Raw genomic sequence first — 22,847 nt, 5'->3', positions numbered from 1 at the left:
TAGTGGCGTTTTCTTCAATGGCTAGAAATCTATAGATAATGGAAGAAAATGAGGGAGTTCAATTTGAAGATTTGTAAGTCTTTTCTTCATATGCATTCATCAAAGATAGAACTAAAAGGGATATTAGGCCACCAAACAAATATAAATATTTAGAAGTATTTGCTTTTGCATTGGTAGGTGTAGAGTGTATTTATTAAAGAGAGCCAATAAATTTTCAAGATGTTATATTTATAGAGATAAGAAGCACTGAACTCATGTCATGAATTAGAAATAGATACACTGGTATAATTAATACATGGAAGGTTATGAAAAATATAAAAAGGTAGAAATTGATGAGCTACAAAATGATTTTAAAAAAAAAGCTAGAAATCCAAAGAGTAGAAAAGCCAAGGTAAAAAAGATCAGTTGGTGGCTTAGTGACATATAAAATGAGCTACAAAAAGATTTCTCACAATTTGTTAAACATTCCTCCATTAGAGTTCATATGGTTATGGATATGAACTTTGATCTGAGATTAAAAATTTAAATTTTAAACTACTTTCTTACATCGTGAGCTAGATGAATTAATATATATGAGCCATTCTTCATGTTAAGAAAAAAGTGGGGGACAAAGAGATAGTATGTCAATTGCAAAAATCTCATTATGAGTTAAAAGTAAAGTCTTAGAAAATGATAAAAATACTTCGATGAATTCATGATTAAAATTCAATTCAACAATAGAATGGAAGGCAATTATGTGTATTTCAAAAGGCTTGATCCAAAGAGACATATATCTACTGTTGGATGTAAATAATATGTTGGTTGAATCATCTTAATGGATAATTAAGTCTCAAGTTGGAGATCTATATGTGTATGACCACTTGATTCAACTTTTTTTTTTTTTTTTTTGCTATTTTTTCTCTTCAAAAGTGTTTACTTAACCTTTGAGAATAGGATAGTTTTTCAGTTCTATTTTTAGGAAGACCGTCAGAGGCTTGGAGCTCTTTGGCTATCTCTCGAGAGGAGAAAGATTTCTTGTTATGGAAGATCTGAATACTGTAATTCAACTTTGAGCAAATGAGTTATATATTCAAATTTTCAAATTCAAAGGAATAAAAATTATATAAAATCTTAAAGATCTTTGTTTGTTTCTCATGTTTCATTGTTTTGTAATTGTGGACAGAATCTAATTCTTTGATCCAATAAAAGCCGATGGGACGTCGCATCTTCGTCACACCACAATAATATGTAACGCTTTCCAACGAATACTTCTTTTGCATAGAGATCATCAAGCACAATGGAAGAGTGATATCTTAGATGTGTTGTATAAGAGGGGATCGACTCTTTAAGTGAAAAGAAAAGAATTATGGATCTTACACCTGTAGGGTTGGTTGCTGATAGACTCGCTGAGAAATTAATTGACATCGCCAAACGCGTCACAAAGTGACGTGACAACAGGCCGATACCCCGTTGCCAAAAACCAATATATATATATATATATATATATATCTTAGATGTGTTATAAAAATTAATAAAAAGTAAATACTATTTTTTAAATATATTAATTTTTGAAAAATATAGCACTGCATTTAAAATAAAATGTATGCAGAGCCCCCAATCATAACTGAAGTTATTACATACATTTAACCTTTTAAAGTACTAAAAAAATTAAGATTACTATAAAGCTCTATCCAATTATAGAGCTTAATTTTCCTAATTATTTTGATGGTTTTGTACATATTTATGAGTATTTTGTTGCTTTGATCTTTCAAAGCATAACACTTCAACAAATTAAACCAAGTCAAGTCTAGAGTCATCCAGGAAGAAAAAGCAGCTTCTAAATTGTGCAGAATAGCCAAATAACAGATCCAACGAAATAATAAAAATTTTGTACTAAAAAACTGTTTCAAAAAACAGTAAAAAAGCCATCCCAATATACTAGCTTTAACATCAACATCATTTCAACTTCTCCAACAAGATATTCAAGTGACTTTTAAGGCAACACCTGACAAACGAAACCAAAAAAGGTTATCCCAAAAGATCAAAATTGCATATTGACATCAAAATGACTGTTCATTCAGAACGGTTAAATCAGATAAACAAAGCCAGCTCTATGGCCAAAACATAACTCGAGCCTGACTTGAATGATGTTAAGCAAACAAAGCTCATATTAAGAGAGCCTACGGAAAGAACTATAATGAAGTTTGGTAGAATAACAGCGCTATAATAACAGTTATTACACTGCATGACTCTCTTCAGATCATCAAAGGTTAGACGTGTGGCAGGAGGGCCGGATGGCACCGCTAAAGATTTCGAAAAGAAAAAAAATTGTTATGCTATCCTGATGAAAATTTAATCAAGATGGGCTTAAAATTTAACACGTGATGTTTAAATGATATCCAGATGGCAATTATGTGATTTCAATTTTTTAGATATTTAGAAATAAGAAATACAAATACTGTGAAATATATATTAAAAATATAAAATATTAAAAGATTTATGTATAATCAATAAAATAAATATTATAGAAAAATTGACGTCTTAAAATGTTAAGCCCAACCATACAAAACTTCAATCAGGATATTCTAAAGATTTGACCTGCCACAACCAAAATCAGATCCAATATAAGTTGGCTTAACCTCTGAACCTCAACCCATTTTCTTAAAGAGATCATGTGGGGCCAGTTTACAAAGGGCAAATAGAAAACAATACCCCCAATGTGGGCTGGATGTTGGTGAGTGACCTCGTTAGGTTTCGCCGAGATATTAGTTACACCGTCAAACACTCCCTTTGGAGTGACAGCGGGTAGATACTCCGTCCCAAAACAAAACAAAAAAATCCATGCACCATCATACAAATAAAGTGTTAAACCCACCGCTGCTTGTCCGGGTGGTGAAAAGCCGGCTAGGCGAAGCCTAGGTCTGTGGTTCGAATCCCTTGACAAGCAATGAAAGCCTTAAGTGTTGGCCGGTGTAAATTGGTGTGGGTTGCAAGCTAGATTGGCCGTGGTTTTCACTGGCCTAAGGACAATGCTTCCTTGTCACAAAAAAAAAAAAAATAATAAAATAAAATAAAATAAAATGATAAAATTGCTGGCGAGCAGTCCCTGTGCAATCAACTGTCACAGTTTAATGGGTTTGGAACAGAATCATATAATTCGAAATCATGCTGATAATATCCCTTTTTTCTTGTATAAGTAAAAAAACACCATAAATTCAAAAAGCATAAAGAGATACTAAAAGGAGAAAAGGTACGACACTTATCCCCATGACGTCACTGCTTACAAGGCAAAGGTGCCTAAAGCTATAACGCCATAATGGGCATACAGGAAAAGAAAAGCTGCGGGAGCATTAAAGAATGTATGAGATATTGTAGAACATATTAAAAAAATAAACTTTCTTGAGAAATATATATTAAAAAAAAAGCTTTGTTGAGGTGTACAAAACAGAAGCTCCAGTATTCGAATCAAACAAACAAATTCTGATATTTCTAATATGTACACGATGGTGGATGAAAAGGCAGTGAAAATCACATTACTTGGGGAATATTTACCATGCATTATGGAAGTTACTGTGGAGCTTGCAGTATCCAGAGCGGAAGAACCAAGCTGCTGCTGTCCCACAATGCTAGCGAAGGTCAGAGACGAGGATCGTCTAGCCTTAAACCAAAAGACCCTCAACCAAATACAACAAATTTCCACTGCACGGTTTATGATAAGAAGCTTAATTTAAGGTTCAAAATTTCAATGGTATGAATGTGCTAACAAGTAACAATAAATATGGACACTCATTTCCCTTTTATGGCAAGTAAAATTACCTCGTTGTCTGAAGAATGTCATGTTAAATTCATGGCCTGAAAATGATGAAACTTCTCTACTTTGGCAGTGTAAGACCTTAAAAAATGAGCTTGATTGTGACAAGATGTTGAAGCTCCCTGGGAAGTTCTCCTCCTCCTTGGCATGCGTACTAAGAGGTCTTCTGTATCCAGCACATATGAAACCTGCAGCATATGCATTTCATATAAAACGTCCTGAGCTAGAAGAAAGTTATCAGACCTCAGAGGAGCTAAAACTTACCTTTGAGGTGAAACTTGCTATCTTGCATTCTAAACCATTAAATAGTTGAAGCCCCTCCATAGCCTTGCAATGAAGATTATTCTCTTCATCACTTCCAAATTTTCTTTTATTTCTGATGGTGAACAAAATCAGTAGATGGCAGAGTTTCTGGAAATAAATTAGACTATGTCTGTCACTTTATGTACCTTCTCATAAATATGTCAAGCCTCTCATTTTTATCACAAACACTGGACAGGAAATCATTGTACAGGTAACTTGAAAAATTTGGCTCTATAGAAACAGCTGTAACATCTGGTTTTTCATTCCCATAATCCATTAGCTGGATAGAAAGCCTAGTGGGATTTGAAGACTGCAAAAAATGAAGAAAATATAATGGCCATCAAGAATGTCATAAGAAACAATCATTGGAATTAAACAAGGTGATACTGCATGGATTATTACTAAAAAAAAAAGGGATCTTTTAGGTTAGCTCTATAAACTAAATGTTGCTTTATCATTGTGCATCATAGTCCAGTAATTATGATTTTTAGTTCAAAACTGGTGCAATTCTTTCAAAATGCAAGTGCATTTAGCATTAGCATTCCAAACTAAAATAGTCACAGTTAAGTGTAGCCAGACTTACACATTCAAATCGATACATGCTCTCATCATGAAGGAGAACACGTGCATTCTCATGATACACTAAATCAAAAATTCTCCCCGGCAGTCTAGATTTTTCATATAAATAAAGCTGAAGAAGTTTACTGTCCATATCATCTGATGCAATGGCTTGAAGCTGAAAGTAATAGGCTGATAGTTAGATTTCACAAATACATCAACAAGATAATGATGGATATAAAAAACTTTACCTGTTTAACAACTTTATAAATCAACTTGTCCAATGTAAAAAGAAGATAGGACTGTGTTCCGATAATAGCTCGGCAATCATCTTCAAACTTTGCATTATCAGCCGTGCCATCAAGCAGACTGTATAATGCACTCATAAACCTACAACATTCAAATTAAATATTAATTTCTCAAACCACAAAATATTCAGAGAAAAAAAAACCGCGTAAACATATTTTACTTTGCATATAGATTAGGATGGCTCGTATCTTTCGAAACTCTCCACTTTCTCTCAGCGGCCGATGAATTTCTCTTTGCAGAAAGTATCCTTTCATACAGAGTCTGCAACAAAAGAATTAATCGGGAATTTAATTGCCAATTATAAGCTAAAAGAATATTTTCAAATAAATACGGGCCAGCCATTTCAAAAGGATATGAAAATAGTCCACAATCAACTTCCAGATATTTACTTTTCAATATGAAAAATGGTTCACAATCAGTATCAAGATATTTAGTCAAATAGTTCAGTCGGAGGAAGGAGAAAGCTCACTTGATGAAGCCTGAAAAGAACATAAAAAGAATCATTTCCATAGAAAACCCTGGAGCATTTAACATCCTTTTCTTGTAATGCAGCAGGTACATGCTTTGCAAGAGGTTTCACAGTGTGCAGATAGCGTTCTGAAAAGGGCAATGAAGTTATTTCACCCTCTGTATCATGCGCATCAGCTATTCCTTCAGCTTCACCCTCACTTTCAGCCTTAGCATCCTCCTGATCATCATGATCTGCATCTTCCTCACCATGATCTTCAGGAGAACACTCCTCCCCTTCATCTGATTCACTGCCTGAAACATCCTCTCCTGCCTCAGATGCGTTTTCACTGTCCTCTGTAGATCTATGGCCACTTTCTTCACCCTCGTCATCAGCATCAGCATCATTCTCTCCTGCAGCCTCACCACAGGTTTCCACTTCCCCAGCTCTTATTTTATATAGTTTGCCAGCAGCACCATCCTTTGCTTTAGCTGATGCATCCATAGCTGAATCCTTGAAAGCCACAAAGTTATCCTCTTCAAAATCTAAATTTGGTGATAACTCTCCCTCTTCTCTCTCATTTTGAGCGCCAGTGCCATCATTGTAGTGATGACTTTTACTATTTTCGGCAGTGTTTTTGGAAATGATCAATCTCGAAGTACCTGCTACCTGAAAATAAAACAAAAAAAAGGACGGGCAAACAAAACAAATCAGGGAGTGTGTTGAAGTCTAAAAAGAAAGATCAGAGTATTCATGAATCTGTATCTTTTAGCTATGAGCATGTTCATAATACTTCATAATACTTAGCTATGGTGATGAGAAAGAATAATAGGATGCAGCAACAGAAGAAGTGATCAAGGAGGACTAAAACTTAAGAATATTCTAAACCTTTATGGACATTCCAGAAGTTCTCATAAGGGTCCAGGAAGCTTCACAGGCGCCCAAAGAATATTCAAGAGAACACGCATAAAAATTAAAATCCAACACGCTAATAGGGATTCAAACAAAAAGGAGGCATAAAATACAATGAGAAACCAATACACAAAATGTGGAACTACCCTTTTTCTGTCTGTCCGTGGATAAACCAAGGAATTCGGATGGGTTTCCATTCAAATCTCCTATTTTTATGATTAGATGCTATTTTCTAGTTTAGCTCCTAATTCTAGTTAGTTTGAATTTGAATTTGTGATTGTCATGTATTTGGAATTTTCTTTTGAAAATTATCCTATAATATATAAAAAAGATAGATGCAATTATTTGATGATAAAATATTTTTCACAACTATAGGCATCCGAACACCACTCCCTCTCTGCCAAGCAGCCACTCGATTACTCTAGATTCTCTACCTAACTATGCCCATCCTCAATCCTCTTACTCTCTGCCCAAGAGCTTTAGGAGAGGAGTTAATATGAAAATTTGTTTTGAGGCCACGATATCAAGATTTTTTATAAGGAGAAGATTGATGAGGAAGGGAATATACAAGATAAGAATATAAATGAATGTTTTGTTGGAATTGAGTTTTCTATCACAGATGCTTCCTATTTAATTATTTACCAAAGTATGGATCAAGCTTCATGTAGTTCATCATGTAAGTTAGGTATCTTTCCCATGGATTTGGTTTTTGAGAAGAAATTATTAAAATGAAAAATAAATGCTTAATCAATTTATGGGTGACATGAAATTTATATTGATTAATGATAATCAACGTGATAAATAGGTAATAATAGATTAATTTGAATTGATACTCATGGGTGTAGACTAATGTTTAAAATTGCGTATTCGGGTATTGAGGCATTTTTCATTCGTGAGGCGAGACGTAAGCCTCAAGGCGTTTTGAGGCGTAAGCCTCAAAATCAAAAGATTGTGTAAACATAAAATGATAAATTTTTTATATACTAATGAATAAATAATATAAAACATAAAAAAGCATAAGATATGAAGTGAAATCAAAATATCCCAATAATAAAACAACATGAAATATAGTTCAACTCAAAATTCTATCTTTCCCAAATCCCAGTATTTTTTTCATTAACATATAATTCCAATTTCAAAAAATAAATAGCAATGACATATCACATAAGAACTCATAAGTCATAAACATTGTAATCACTAAGGGGTTCTTCATTTGAATCATCATTATGATGAACTGCTCTCTCCCCTTCTTCCTCTCCCATAGAGTCCAATGTCGGGCATTTGCTTCAAGATTTATGTAAGTTTTAATATATATAGTGTGAGGCATAAGCCTCATGCCAATAAGGCGAGGCGGGCCTCAACCAAAGTTGAGGCGCAAGCCTCATAAAAAAAACTTGAGGCGTAAACATCGAGGCATTTTTTACTAGAATTGCGTAAAGGCGAGCCTCATATTGCACAATTTTAAACCATGGTGTAGACTGTTACAAAGAATGAGAAATATATGCTATGAATGGATTTTCATAATGATGGAGAAATAGAGAAAGCACTTTACATTGGGAGTGAACGCTGAGTGGTAGTACCGAGGAAGGAATTGGAATAGATGAAAGACCTTTGTGAAGAAGGTGAAGCTTTCAGTCCAACAAGAGCAATGGCATGCCAAGAATGAAAAAGGTTATTGATGGCGACCTCGGAGAGACCAATGGTTCATTGGGGTAGAAGAATACCTTGAAGGGAAGGAGGTAAGGAAGTCATGCTAGGTGATGGCATATACCTTGTGTGGTAGAAGATGATAAAGCAAAAAACGTTGATTGAAATATGAATAAAATTGTAGAGAGATTGTGCTCAAGGATTTCCCAATACAAATTTCCAAGATAAATGAATTGTTAAAGGAAGAGAATCGAGGTTGGTCCTGCTAACAATGACAACATGAAATGCATACGACCTTCTTAGAGGGTCACTAGAGGCATAGGCTCAGCCATAATAGACAATGAAGAACTAAAATGTTTGGCATAATGAATATAGGTGTAAAGAGCATTTAGAAAGCAATAATTTAATATTCATAGCTTAAATGAAACTCCAATAATAGATCACAATTTTTATAATAAAAATCTAACACTTTTTTTTTAATAGAAATCTAACACATGCTCATTAATTATGGCCTTCACTTTCCTATGGAATTATTTGAAGTAAGGTTACCTAATACCTAAGGGATATATCAATGATCTTCTATAAATGAAGGTTCATTAAGCATTAAATATTATTCATAATTTGAGGAGTTTTCATGTTTACTGACCGGATCAAGCACGTTAAATTGAGCATAGCTAAGCCACAAAGTTAACTTGTCCCGTCAAGTTCACTTCTAAGCCTGTATCGAGCTAGAATCATGAAGAGATTTTGATATATATATGAGATATTAGGAGTCATCCAAGCATAATTTCTAAACCATGTTGATCTTTAATGGGAATGATGATTTCTAGGGTTAATAGGGAAGTTAAGGCTGTAATCAAAGGGAACCAAGGGGAGATGATTAAGGCTACTTCAATAGGGAGAAATAAGAACCTGAGTAATTGATGTAGGACTATGTGTGATTTAAATTAATGTAATAAGAATTTGCACACTTTTAAGTAAGAGCAATAAAAATTAACACGTTAGCCACTTAACGATAATAGAAAAAAAAAAAAGAGGGGTGCTTCTGCTTAGGCCAAATCACACACTATTAGTCAAGATCACCAAAATGATTAGAACTTCAACATAAGCAAATTTAGGGGATTTTCAATAACATCCCTAGGTTAACAATGAGAGTAGATGCATAGAAAGTCATAACTCATTCCCTACGTTTGCTAAGCTTTGGCATATAGCTTTACACGATTCCTTAGGCTTGATTCACAACCTACAATAGAAGAAGATTAGGAAGGAAATTGAAGAGGGGGAAAAGTTCACCCTCGTCGAGGCACGACGATGATTTGCCACTGAACAGTGGAAAGCTGTTCTTTAATGGCTTCTGACAAGGTGAATATGATACGCTCCAAGTATTCCTCAGCGGAATTGTCTACTTCCGAATTGACATCGAAGAAAAGAGATCGGAGGATGTTGACGTAGCATTGTTCGTTGTAGACGAAGTCGGAGTCAAGTTCAGGATCGGACATGCATCAATTTCGTAGCGTTGAAGTGTTGTAAAAGATGTCCCTTTGTTGCCATGGGGATTCCCTTTGAGAGAAAGAAGTTTCTCTCAAGAAACCAAGTAGGGGAAGGGGTGAAAAGGTTGGCCAGCCAAGGTAGGGGCTTGGGGGAAAAGTTAGGTTTATATTATAGAGGTGGAGGGAGGAAAATTAGAAATAGTTCCTAATTATCCTCTAACTTTGGAAGGATTTAAATTGGGGGGGGGGGGGGGAGGGGGTTAGAGAGAGAGGGGGCGGGTAAGGGAGAGAGAAAGTGATTTAACTTCATTCCCAAGTGAGAGGTTTTTATTTTGGAAAGCATTAAGGAGGTGGAGACAAGGAGGGGCAAGCAGCATTAAGGGGGATTGGGGGAATTTGGCAAGGATTTTGATACTTACTTAAGTGGGATTCTCATATTAAGGAAAAGAATTTAATTCCAATTCAATTCAAATTTAATTTGGATTTGATTTAGAAACTTTCCTAAAATAGGATTCTATTTTAGGAAATATTTCAAAATTCAAATTTGATTTGAATAATTAAAATTGAAAAGCTTTCCCAAAAGAGACTAAGTAATAAAGGAAAGTAGTGATGAGGAGTTTGAAGTTTTTGGAGGCAAAAGGGGAAAGGGTAGGCCGACGGCTAGGCTATAGGGTTGGTGGGGTTCAGGTAGCTTTGTAATAGGGTGATGGGATGCCGCCAGTACGAAGGGTGGAGAAGGTGGGGTGGGACTTGACCGAGAGTTGGGGTGGTGGTTAGGATGGCTGGAGGTGGAATGGCTTGGAGTGGCTGATAGTTTATGTGAAGATGGTGGGGCCGTATGGTGGAAGGGATGGGGAAGAGGAAGAAGAGAAGATAGCAAAGAAAAATAAACATGAACCCGGACACTTCCAAAGTTGGTGGGTGATCTAATTCCCTCTCATAGAGATTTCTCTCCAAAGACCCTTAAGCTCTCACAAGAACTCAATTTGCAGGAATTTGATTACAATTAATTCATTCATTCATTAACTTCGAAAGAACCATAAGGGGGCTCTATATAGCCTCATACAATGAAAGGGAAAATAAAAGATGACAATGCCCCTAGGGCTTACATATGACAAATCCCTTAAATGTACAACGGGATAAGCTACTAAAACAAATACATAAAATAATTAAATAAAACAAATACATATGAAGACTCAAAAATAGATCAGTGCAATCGTGGCCGTAGATCTGATGTCCACATCAAATACATAATAAAACTTCAAGCATATAAGCTTAAGACTTTCAATTACCCTAATTAAATATGTTTACATATTTGATAAATTTTATATAATATATAAAGCATTTAGAAATATCTAAATTAAAAAAAAAATTATTTAATTAAGGAATCTTATTTATTTATAATTTAGGCATATTATCTTTAATTAGTAATATATAAAGCATATTAATAGATATTTAGATTATGGATAAATCAAGCCATGCAGATAAATATCTATGGACCATTAAGATGTTCCTAAGTTTTTTTTTTTTTGGGGAAAAATAGGGGCATGACATGCCCAATTCATTCCAAAAAAATGAAAGGTTACAAAAAATTACAATTTTGAAAGAAAAGAAAGAAAAACTTACAAAACAAAAACCTACAACAAAACTAAGAAACTCCTTAAAAAAGGATAAAAAAACAACAAAGACTAGAAACTAGCCAAAAGAAATATAGATCAGTCCAACCAAACAACAAGAACTAAACCTCAAACATCACTTAAATCAGCCAAAAACAAGGATTTACACTAAACAGCAACCAGATCCCAATACCCGAACCATCCCATCAATACCAACCTTCAAAATCTATAACTAACTAGCATAACCAGCTCCAAATCATAAAAATAGCCAGCAAACTTCTGAAATGGCCTCCAAAAAAGCCAACAACAACACTCCAACCAACAAAAACCATTTTCAAATCTGGGACAAGCCAAAAGCAGCCACAAAACTCCTGAGAAAAAATGTCAGGACACCACTAAACAGCAACCAAAACAGGCTACCGAACTCCAGAAACAACCTGCAAACAAAAACCCACCAACAGTACCAGGGAAAAAAGAAACTTAACAGAACACAACAAGACATAAGAAAACTCCTAAAACAGTCCCAACCTTCAAGACTCAGCATAAAAGGAAAATCTTCAGCACCAACCCCCAATAGATCACTCTTTGGTTGCTGAATCAGCCCTATCAGATATTCTGATTGCCAAATCAACCATCCAAAAAGAGAACAAGAAGGCGCCCAAACATCACAGTCCAACCGAAACCTAAGTTAATATAACTTGAATGATTATATATATATAAACCTTCAAGCTATCCATCTTGGATTCTTCCAAGCTCAAATTTTGATAGAATTTGAATTGTGCAATATACATCCCATATAAGAAATTATCTTCCGTATCCATCAAACAAATGCACCTAAAATATGTAGCACTCAAATTAAAACATCCAAATATATGTTTATTATCATCAAAATCACTAGAATAGGTCATCAAGCACGTAAAGCCAATAGACACTACCCATCATTGCAAATTAGAGCATGAAGATTAGAGGAATTTAGCGACCAAAATCAGCTTGTTGATTATAGTAATCATGATTTTACAGAGGAGCAAGCACCACCAAAAAGAAATAATAGTAGCAGCCCTAGAAACAACAATAACAAAGATCAACTAAAAACGACAATAGCTGCAAAGCAGTGACAACATCAACAGGCAACAGCATCAAGCCAGTACCGCAGTACATGTCATCGTTCCTGTGATTTTGAAACAGTACCCGATAAACTTTTGCTATGTCGTATAATAAAATGACTGAGACAAAGCTAAGGGATTCCGCTAGAGAAGGAAAAGGGAATAAGGTTTTTGGGGTAATTTCAAATTAGAACACGAAGAGTAGAGGAATTTAGCAATCAAATTCAGCTTGTTGATTATAGTAATCATGAGTTTATAGAGGAGCAGCGCCACCAAAAAGAAATAATAGCAACAGCCTTGGAAACAACAATAAAAATGAGCAAACAAAAACGACAATAGCTGCAAAGCAACGACAGCAGCAACAAGCAGCAGCATCAAGGCAGTACAAGGCATCGTTCTTGTGTTTTTGATACAGTACCCGAGAAACTTTTTGCTATATCTTATAACAAAATGACTGAGACGAAGCTAAGGCATTCGGCTAGAGAAGGAAAAGGGAACAAGGTTTTCTGGGAGAATTTCAAATTACGTTCATTACATTAATTAGGTCCTTTTTTAAAATAGGCTATTATAACGGATATAATCTACTACTAAACAAATTCAACTAAAAGAGTAAACCCTATTTAAAATAACAAACCAATTAAGTTCAAATCAAAATATAATTCCACCAGCACTATACTAATCTTGAATTAAAAACTCAAAATAAACTTATCTAAATGTGGTTTTAAATTCATCCATTCCCTAATTCCGGAATCAAGGTGAACTCAAGCGGAAAAATCCATTCAAGGTTTTCAATGATTGATAACATATTTTCTATCTATTTAGTAAATAATCTCTTTTGTGTTACCTAAATTCTAAGCCACACCAATTTACATTTAACTTGGCCAACATTAACATCACCTTCATTTGGCTTTGGTCGACACCTAAATTACCTCTAGGAATTGAAGAAAATCAAATTAGCTTTCAAGGGAAAAACTACACATAATAAATCTCTTGTTTAACTTGAAAGATGTCTAGGGAAGAATGGATTGAAACCCTTCATTGATTAGAACTATCACAAGTATGTCTATCCCTTCGCCACACAAATCACAACCCAAATACCACCATAGTTTGTTAGCATTGATTGAGAAGGTTAGATATTGACCAAGCTAATAAGTGAAGCTGGATCAAGAAACAATAGAATAGGGATAATTTCACGCACAAATAACATATATTATTACCTTCAAATTTTAGTTTCACATGAGAATTCATTTCATTTAAGGATCAACTCTGATGTAGACAAAGGGGGGTCAACCCATGTCCAAAATAAATCAAATTTGGTCTCCCTCGAGTTTACAAGCTCAATAAAATTTGAGCTGGAATTTAGCTCATTTATGAGCTGATTTTTAGTTCATTTATTGAACTAAGAGTTAGCTCATTATTAGCTAGGTTTTAGTTCATTTATTATCGCATTTATGTAGCTTTTTATTTATTGTTTTATCTTAATTTAAAGTTGTCTCTTGGGATTCCAAAAATGGCTTTTGGAATCCCAAGATTTATTTAATTTTCCTATGCCATGACTCCTTGGCTTCCATGGGCTGTTGTTTTCCGTGCCTTTGCCCCTTGGATTTCAAGTCGGCGGCTGGTTTTCCGCGCCTGGGATGATTCCGGTGGCTGTGACTCCTTGGTTCCGGGCGGTCTCCTTGGCTCCCTTGATTGCCCCTTCGGTTCCTTGGCTTGGGCTGTTTTTCCGTGAAAAGCAATTAGGTTTTTAATGTTTGTGATGTTTGGAATTCCTATGTGAATTCATTGTTTGTGTCTTTTGATATTCCCCTTTCATACCTATAAATATGGGGGGTTATGTATTGTTTTGAGTAGTGAATGAAATGTGATTTTTGGAAAAGCTATAACCTACGGGTTTGCTTGGATAAGCTTGCGAGCTTTGTCCGTCTTCTTTCTCATCCCCTCCGGAAATCTTGCGAGCTCTTTCCAACCTTTCGTCTTGGCTTCTAATCTCTTCGTCTCTCCGCAAGTGCCACTCCACCTGTATCTTTCTTCCAAGTGCAGCAACTTTATGGTGTCTTTGGTTTATGAGTCAAAGTTTGTAAGTCGTTGTAATTTTGTGTTTTGTAATTTCTTCTTTTTAGTTTAAATTGAAATGTAAGAGTTTGTTCTTCCTCATCTTAGTCGCTTCTTCAATTCTTCGTGAATTAGTGGGTCGTTCGGGTATTCTCACTCGTGCGAGCGAGGGGTATAGGCTCCCCTATATTTCTTGCCCTCACCAAACTCTTATCAAGTAGTTTACGTGCTTCAGTTATATCCATTTTGTTAATAGCTTATCTTTGAACAAAGCCAATTTTTTAGTAATTTAGCATAATTAATTTGAACTTTCAAAATTAATAATCCTAAGGTAAGTTTATCAATGATAAACTTTTCTTAGACCTATATCTTATCAATGATAAACTTTTCTTAGGACTTCCATCTCTACTCTCATAATGTATCCTTTATTAAAGATAAAATATTGCCAAAATTTCTATTTTCTAGTTAGATCCATCCCTTTTAATAGATTATATGCATATTTGACGAATGATGTATATTCAAACTGCTTTTCATATTCTTTTATGTTTCCTTTTTCAGGAAAATGTCATTTTGACATAGAAGTTTGGAATGAACTTATGACTAAAGATCTTAAAATTTAAAATTATAAACTCATTCGATGTTCTCTTCTTAGAGGTAAAGATATTAGCTTGCAAGATTATCTTAATCGTTTATTCAAAAAAATTCCTACCACTATATTTTTTTTAATTTAAAAAATAATATAAAACCATCATAATATTCAAGTTTCACATAAATAAAACATATGTTGTTCAAACCCAAACAACATTAAAATATGATGTATTGCAAATTGCATTCCTTTTTTTTGGTTAAATATAGCAATAATTTCGACCTAAATAAAAACTTTATTTTGGCAAAAGATTTTTCAAAAGGATTAAATTATTATACAATCTTTGCACTTGACTTTCACAGTAAAATATATTTCAAAGGCCACTATACTTATTAGGTTTAAATTAAAATAAGATTAACCACAGCCGCCAGACTGTGATGCATCAGAACTCATAAAAATCTAACAAAAAGAGAAATCCAATGAAGCATCATTAATGGAAAAAGAGCACCCAAAATGTAAATATAAATTACATAGAAGGAACAAAAAAGGCAGCATTACAAAAACATCTAAACTACCATTAAACTACCCTTGCCTATTTAACACTATCGTTGTCAGGTCCCAAGTCCTGGATGAGAAAAGTAGAGGGTTGCGTTAGGTAGTCGACAGCCAGCGTAAAACTTGTCAAATAATAATGACATGAATCATTTAAGAAATTGTGTTAATGCTAGGGCGTCCCCTCGAAGCGACGCGCTGTATGGCCTGAATGCAGTGACAAGTGTGCAAGGGCCGCTGCACCGGCGCCCAGGTGCAGTGTTAAATAGGCAAGGGTTCGCACATCAAGGACGAATGTGGGCAAAGAAGCTAGTCCATGAAACTAAAATTAAGATAGAAACTTGTAATATAGGTTCCCTTACAAGAAAATTAATGGAATTAATAGATATTATGATTCATAGGAAGATAAATATTTTGTGCATTCAGGAAACTAAATGGGTTGGAGAGAAGGCTAAGAAAATTAATAGTTTAGGATAAAACTTTGGTATTCGGGTAGAAGTCGTATTAAAAATGGTGTAGGTATTATTATAGATAAGAATTTGAAGAATAATGTTATAAAAAATAATATGATTAGTGATAAAATTATAGCTTTAAAGATTGTTGTTGATGATAAGATTGTTAATATTATAAGTGCTTATGCTCCTCAAGTAGGTTTGGATATGAGTTCTAAATTAAATTTTTGGAATGACTTAGAAGAATTATTACAAAAAATACCTCTAAAAGAAAGAGTTTTTATTGGAGGAGATTTAAATGGACATGTTGGTAGAGAGGTAGATGATTTTAAAAGTATTCATCGTGGGTATTGTTTTGGAACAACAAATGAAGGTGGTAAGACTATATTAGATTTTTGTTTAGCTTATGATTTTTAAATTACTAATACATTATTTAAGAAAAAGGAATGAGCATCTCATCACTTATAAAAATGATTATAGTACAACTCAGATTGACTATTTTCTTATAAGAAAATTAGATCGTTTAGATTGCAAAGATTGTAAAGTTATTCCGAGTGAAAATTTATGTACCCAACATCGATTATTAGTTTTAGACTTTAAGATAAAGGGAAAAATAATAAAAAATAAAATAAAACGATATTCTAGGATTAGATGGGGTCATTTAAAGAATATTAACAAAAATATTTTTGAGAGTAAGGTTTTAGATCTTAAGATTTTATCTGTGCATGAGGATGCTAATATTATGTGGTAAAAAGTGACATAGTGATATTAAGAATATTGCAAAAGATGTGCTTGGAGTATCAAAGGGAAAAGCTCCTAATAGTAAAAATAGTTGGTGGAGAAATCCAAATGTGCAAGAAAAGATTAAGAATAAGAATAATAAGATTTGTTATAAAAATTAGTTTAATTTTAAAAATTCTGATAATTGGGAAAGATATTTAAAGAGACTGTAAGGAATCTAAGAAAGTATTATGGTGATGCAAGAGACCTTAGCTTATAGTGAATTTATTAATAGATTAGATACTAAGGAGAGAAAATATAGTGTATAAGTTAGCCAAACCAAGAGAGATTGATAGTAAGGAATTTAGTTCAAGTTGAAGGTATTAAGATGAAGAATAAAATTAAAATATTTTTCTTAAAGATTTGATATTTCAACAACAGGGAATGAGATATTTTTGCTAAACTTTTTTTACATGAAAATTGTTAATAATAAGATTGACTTATACTTAGCACCCTAAATGAAAATAAAGATTTATATTTTTAATCGACGTATTAGTAAAACCGAAGTTAGAGAGGCTTAAAGAAAATAGAAGGGGGGAAAAGCGTTGACCTGATGATTATTCAATTAAAGGTGTGAAAATGCTTAGGAGAATGAAGGATTTCTTGGCTTACTAAACCTTTCTAATACTATTTTGAAGACTTAAAAAGATCGCGATGGATAAGAGAAATGAGTGTGTTAATTCTTATTTTAAAATAAACAAGCTGATTGCACATAAATTGTGCGAAATTATAGAGGAATTAAATTAATGTACATGCTTCTAAAAACTATGGGAGCGAGTTTATAGAAGCATAGGTTGCGGACGTAGATACGTAATTGTTCTCTTCAAAATCAATTTTGGATTCATGACACGGGATAGGTCGACTATGCGAAGTCATATATTTATTAAGGGTTGATGGAGAAAATATAGAGGAAAATAAGGAGGATCTACATATGATAGTTATGATTAAGGAAAAAACATATGATAAAGTTTCCAAGAGAAGTGTCTAGGATGAGTTCTTTGAAAAGAAAGGAGTTAATTAATACTTAATATTCAAATATTAAAGATACTGTTATGCATTGAGCTATTACGTTAGCGTTCCAAACACAAGGATGGTTTGGACCAAGTATTTCCCAATATTTCGGATTTGGTTACATTCAAGGATCGACCCGTTAAGCTCATATCTTTTGCTTAAGTCATGGATGTTCCACTAGACATTTGCAAGAGGATGTACCTTGGTGTATGCTTTTGCTGATTGATATTTCTTCTTGTTGATAAAGACTAGAGAGGAGTAAAATTATGGAGGTCAAATTAGAGACTAAAGGTTTCGCTTGAGTAGATTTAAAACAGATATATGGAGTGTAATTTAGTAGTAATCGACCTAGTGAGGGGATTGTGACTTTGTGGCATCAAATCATTAATAAAGTTACACTCTTAGTTTAGATATCTTGGATCTATTGTTCAGAGTGATGGTGAATAGATGGGATATTATCGCAGAATTCAAGTTGGATGGTTTGAAGTAGAGGAATGCATCGGGCTTGTTGTGTGATAGAAAAGTACCCCTCAAACTTAAGGAAAATTCTATTAAAGATGATAGTGAGGCCTGCAATGCTTTATGGTGCTGAATGTTGGCTATTAAAGAGAAGCATAATACTAAGTTAAGTGTAGCAGAGATGAGGATGCTCAGGTATGAGTGGCTTTACCCTTAGAGATAGGATAAGACATGAGCATATCGTGAAAGGTTGGAGTAGCCTCAGTAGTAAGATAAGATTAGAGAGAGTCGCCTTAGTGGTTTGGTCACATAAAACGGCGGCTTCCAATGACCCGGTTAGGAGAGTAGAGGTATAAGATTTGACTTATGTTTAAAAAAGGTAGAGGCAGACCTAAAAGGACGTGGTTAGAAAATATTAGGAATTACCTTTCTTTATTAGAGTTAAACGAGAATTTGAACCTCTAATAGGACAACAATGAGAAAAAAGGATTTATGTAGCGACCCCACGTTGTGAAAAGGCTTGATGTTGTTGTTGGCTCCCCGACCTTTCTTTAACAAGCATGGAATTAAAAATTACTGTCCCGGCAAACCAGCATCAAATGTCTGGGCATATAAATAAAAGGCTACATAATGACTTATCCCGATATTAGCAGATTTCTAAGAAAAAACGTAACAACAGCGCAGAACAACAAACATATAGCCTTTATCCTGGCTTTAGGGGGAAAAAAAGAAAGAAAAAAGATGCTCTGTAACTATAAGCAAGTAGCAACAACGGAATCAAAAAAATAAATTTAGAAATAAATTAAAATTCAGAGCTCACCTCTTGAAGGAAGCAATACTTCAGTAATTAATCGAGGCTCAAGCATGGACACAGTTCCAGTATGAGAGATTTTGAAGTGGCTTATCCCTTTGAGGAAAGAATAACAAAAACCCATCAAACTACGTTAAAAACAATGCAAACAAGTATGGGAACAGAGTTTTAACACACTCATCAGATACTTACCAGATAAACCATCCATATTTCTCTAATAGCAGAAGCAGCTAATATTGTGCATTAAACATTCTGTAGGAGCAGCTTTTCAGTTAATGCAGACAATTCGCTAGCCATTGCGGCACTGATCTGCAATCTTCCGTGAAGAAGGGCTCCTGTAACACTATTCACCTCGAATGAACTGGTCCGGTCAGCATCATGAACACCATTCTCAAGAACATTGCATCACCTTAGCTAATCTGGCCTTGTTTTGATTTGCTTGTTCTCGAGTAATGCCAATATCACCTTACTGGACTTGCATTAGCAATAGCTACATCATGGCTAGGATTTACCATTACCTTCGCCTGTAACATTACAGCATTTTTGGCACGACCTTTACATTTTTGTTTAATCCTCAATCTCTCTGTTCGCTGAGGTCGGGAGAACAACCCACATAGGCTCCAAATAAGGTTGTCCAAATCCTCAATTACTTGTATCCAACTGGTCTGTAGATGAGCAGACTTCTTGACCATGAATATATTTTATGATCTGAAAGAGATCATCATGGATATTCTCGATCAAAATAATCAAAATCCATATAGGAACTATAGGTTCTCCTTATTCCCCGCAGCAACAGCAAGAAGAACATCATCCTCTTTCCTTTTCTTCTCACAATTTCTTTGATTCAGACAGCAGAACTGCAATAAAAGTTCATTTCAATAATTCGGAATAAGTCTTAACAAAAGTATATCTTAACTAGCAAAAGATACCACCACTTACCTTTTTGCACTCAAGTTCCTTTGTATTCTTGATTGTTGAAAGTAGAAACTGCGATGATCAAAAGTGATTTGTGATAGTTTTCTGGCATAAATTTCCAGCCCATACCTTGTTAAAATCAGCACGACACCTTGACCACTCATCTTGCTTCTGCTTCAGGCGACGTTTCAATATGATAGGCAAGCAAGACTTGCATTTTTACGCAAAACATCCATTACGTCCAGGCCATGATCACCATATAGCCGTTCAATGCACCTTCAAGTTTAGAGCTATTTCAAAAAATATAGACAAAAATATGAGTCAAAATGCGACCTATAAAAAACTGGGAAGTAACAGCTGCTAAACAGGAAAAAATATTAATGAACTATAACTGAAAAATGATCCTCAAATGAAATGGAGATTCTGGTTGATAGTTTATCCTGTATCTTCTCAAGCAATTCCTCCACACGCTTGGCAGGTTGCATTTTACAGATTCTAGTAGCTGTCCAGCTCAAACCTAACACCATCATAACGAACATGCTCAAAACAATGAGATATTTTAAGAATACCTATGCAACTCGACAAACATGTGCATCCACCAAATTGATCAAATTAAATAGAATTCAATGGTGAACAGAAGCAGAAAAGGTGACTATCAAAAAACAATTATTTCAAATGTCAGTGGAATGGAAAAAGTAAAAGCACTTTCTTTTCAGATTGATATTATCATTACTCTTCAAGCGTTATAAAGATTTTACGAAACAAGCAATATTAAAATCAAAGCAATTGCATGCCTGCTCCATAACTAAATAAAGGGGAGGGGGGATTTTGTTACCTATCATCTTTCACATCAATTAAAAGGGCTTTCTTCATATTGATTTTTCCTCATGTGTTTTGAAAGAATAATCCTCACTACAGATGTTCACTGAGACCCAAACTCATTGTACTGATACCACCAAGCTCAGTTCTATGGGCTAGCAGAGCATAGGGTACTGTCAATCAACATATTCATTGAAGCAGATTAAACTTGATTCAGAAAAAAATGTCACAAATAGCAGGAGAAAGTGCAGAGTAATGCTTCTTTACATTCTTTGGGAGCAGACGATAACTAGGGTACATCTCTTGGCAGTTTGAGAGATCAAGCTCTGATATTGCTTGTTATAAATTATATTTTTCCTTATTTGAGAACGAAGAAAGTTTGCTATTTAGTTGCTTCTTTGGAGAACATATGGCGAAACTCTGTCATTCGCTCCCTTTCTTTATCTCTCTCCTATCTCTGTCCCTGTTCCTCTTTTTCACGATTCCCTGCTCTATCAAATCTATCTTAACTGGTCTAGCTGCATTTACTTCATTCCAAAGTTCTGTATGGTGCATTAACAGTAAAAATTACTTTATATATTCAAGTTAAATGAATAAGATACAAGAATATTTTCAGATTCACATGCTATAATCTTAATCTCCTTAGAAGGAAATAGGCTTCTTCCTCCAAAGTTATTTTTAAATATATTGTCTTTTATTGTATCATCAAATTATAAAATACATCATTCACATTGTATTTATAGCTTGGAAAACTGCTCATGGAATCTAGTTTTTATCAGACTTCTTAAGATTTAGTTAGTATTAAAAACAAAATAAAGAGTCAATGTGGATGACAAATGATGTGATAAAGTCTCTGCCTAAATACTAACTCTCCCATTATATTTAATAAAAGCAACTATACAATTATTAGATATCGAAGAGTACGTTATATGTATTGAGTTTTATGTCATGATTTTAACATGTACATATGAAATCATATGAATTGAACTGTTGTATGCATTATACATTGCATCCGGATCCCAGCTGGTGACCGGTCTTAGTTACACACCCGTGGTTCGGCGCGCGGAACCGCTCGATTCCGCAAAAATCGGCGGACGATAGTGAGCGGCTAAGCGCGCTTTTTGAGCATTCGTTGGAGGGAATTTTGAATGAAAAATGCGTTTTATGTAATTTGTATCTTTCCTTTTGCTTTAATTAGAGAGTTTATGAGGAGGAAAGGTATTATCTTGAATTTGAGTTTTCTCTTTGAGAATCTAGGTTTTGTTTTGGGCTCTTGGCTTCGCCGGAGACTTTGCCGAGAGTACGTTTCTTCCTCTCGGAATTGAGGAACAAATGTACTTTGCAATTGTTATTCGTTTCTACTAATAAATAACTAGCTTTTGCTGCGCTTGGATCTCATTTTTCGCGTTTCCTCACTGTTTTCCTTGCTGTTAAGCTGCTGTCCACTGCTGGAACAGGCAGTTTTTCCCTGGTTCTGCCTCAGTTTTGGCTAGAGGAATTATGATTTCAAGTATTTCCTATCAAATTGGTATCAGAGCCTCGATTTGGGACCACCAGCGGCTGAAATTCTGAAATTTCAGCAAGTTTCTCGTACTCCGGAAGAAGTTTTTGAGGATCCTTTAGAAGAACGATAGCCGGAAAGAAGGTGGACGTTTTGGAAGGCGAAGTGGTCAATTGGAAAACGATGATGAGAGATTTCTTTGATTTTTTTAAAATCAAATTCACCACCAACAATGAAAAGTTGGAGGGCCAAATTTACGGCCCATTGGGGAAGAAATGATTGAAGAAATTATTGGAGATGAAGACTAATTCCGACGACGTCGAAGCAAGAGAGACTACCAGAGACCACGGCGTAGGGAGGAAATCCGAAACCCGCGTAGGGAGGAGGAACAGGATGTAGAGATCTTTGAGGGAGGATAACGACATAGCCACCTCTAGAGCCACTTCTAGAGAGGAGAGAGCATGGGAAATTGATCGTCGAGTGCTGAATTTTCAGCGTCCGAATGTGCTATTTTCAGCGGTCAGGGGGCTGATTTTGAGGCAGGAGAGTGGGAATATGAGAAGTGCAGAAATTTATGGCGAAAGAAGAGAGAAGAATATCAGCGTCGAGGTGCTGTGATTTTGAAAAGGGGAAGAGGGAATTTGACGACGGAATTCGGATACCAGTGGTCGAGGAGGACCGGACACTTGGGGAGCACCTCCTCTTCGAGGAAATGGGAGATCTCTCTCTT

The 22,847-nt window shown here is 34.9% G+C and overlaps 1 protein-coding gene across 3 annotated transcripts in view; it reads right to left on the bottom strand.

The window, feature by feature from the left end:
• Positions 1-1,881: 1,881 nt before the first annotated feature.
• The window catches only part of LOC110094643 (paired amphipathic helix protein Sin3-like 4), a 39,468-nt gene continuing 18,502 nt past the window's right edge, over positions 1,882-22,847 (bottom strand). For 2 of the 3 annotated variants that reach the window (XM_020819908.2, XM_020819909.2), the window contains exons 16-23: positions 5,430-6,077; positions 5,121-5,221; positions 4,903-5,041; positions 4,677-4,829; positions 4,240-4,403; positions 4,055-4,166; positions 3,796-3,978; positions 3,361-3,678 (exon numbers count right to left, since the gene is read on the bottom strand). In XM_020819908.2, coding sequence (XP_020675567.1) covers positions 3,814-3,978; positions 4,055-4,166; positions 4,240-4,403; positions 4,677-4,829; positions 4,903-5,041; positions 5,121-5,221; positions 5,430-6,077 — 1,482 coding nt within the window. In that variant the 3' untranslated portion in view covers positions 3,361-3,678; positions 3,796-3,813. Of the gene's footprint in view, positions 1,985-3,360; positions 3,679-3,795; positions 3,979-4,054; positions 4,167-4,239; positions 4,404-4,676; positions 4,830-4,902; positions 5,042-5,120; positions 5,222-5,429; positions 6,078-22,847 lie in introns of those variants that run through there. The other variant, XR_002302889.2, reaches the window with a different exon arrangement.

Source organism: Dendrobium catenatum, unplaced genomic scaffold, assembly GCF_001605985.2.
Source record: "Dendrobium catenatum unplaced genomic scaffold, ASM160598v2 fragScaff_scaffold_114, whole genome shotgun sequence".
Lineage (NCBI taxonomy): Eukaryota > Viridiplantae > Streptophyta > Magnoliopsida > Asparagales > Orchidaceae > Dendrobium > Dendrobium catenatum.
The sequence above is the reverse complement of the archived record's forward strand: the minus strand, read 5'-3'. Positions and strand labels throughout refer to the sequence as shown.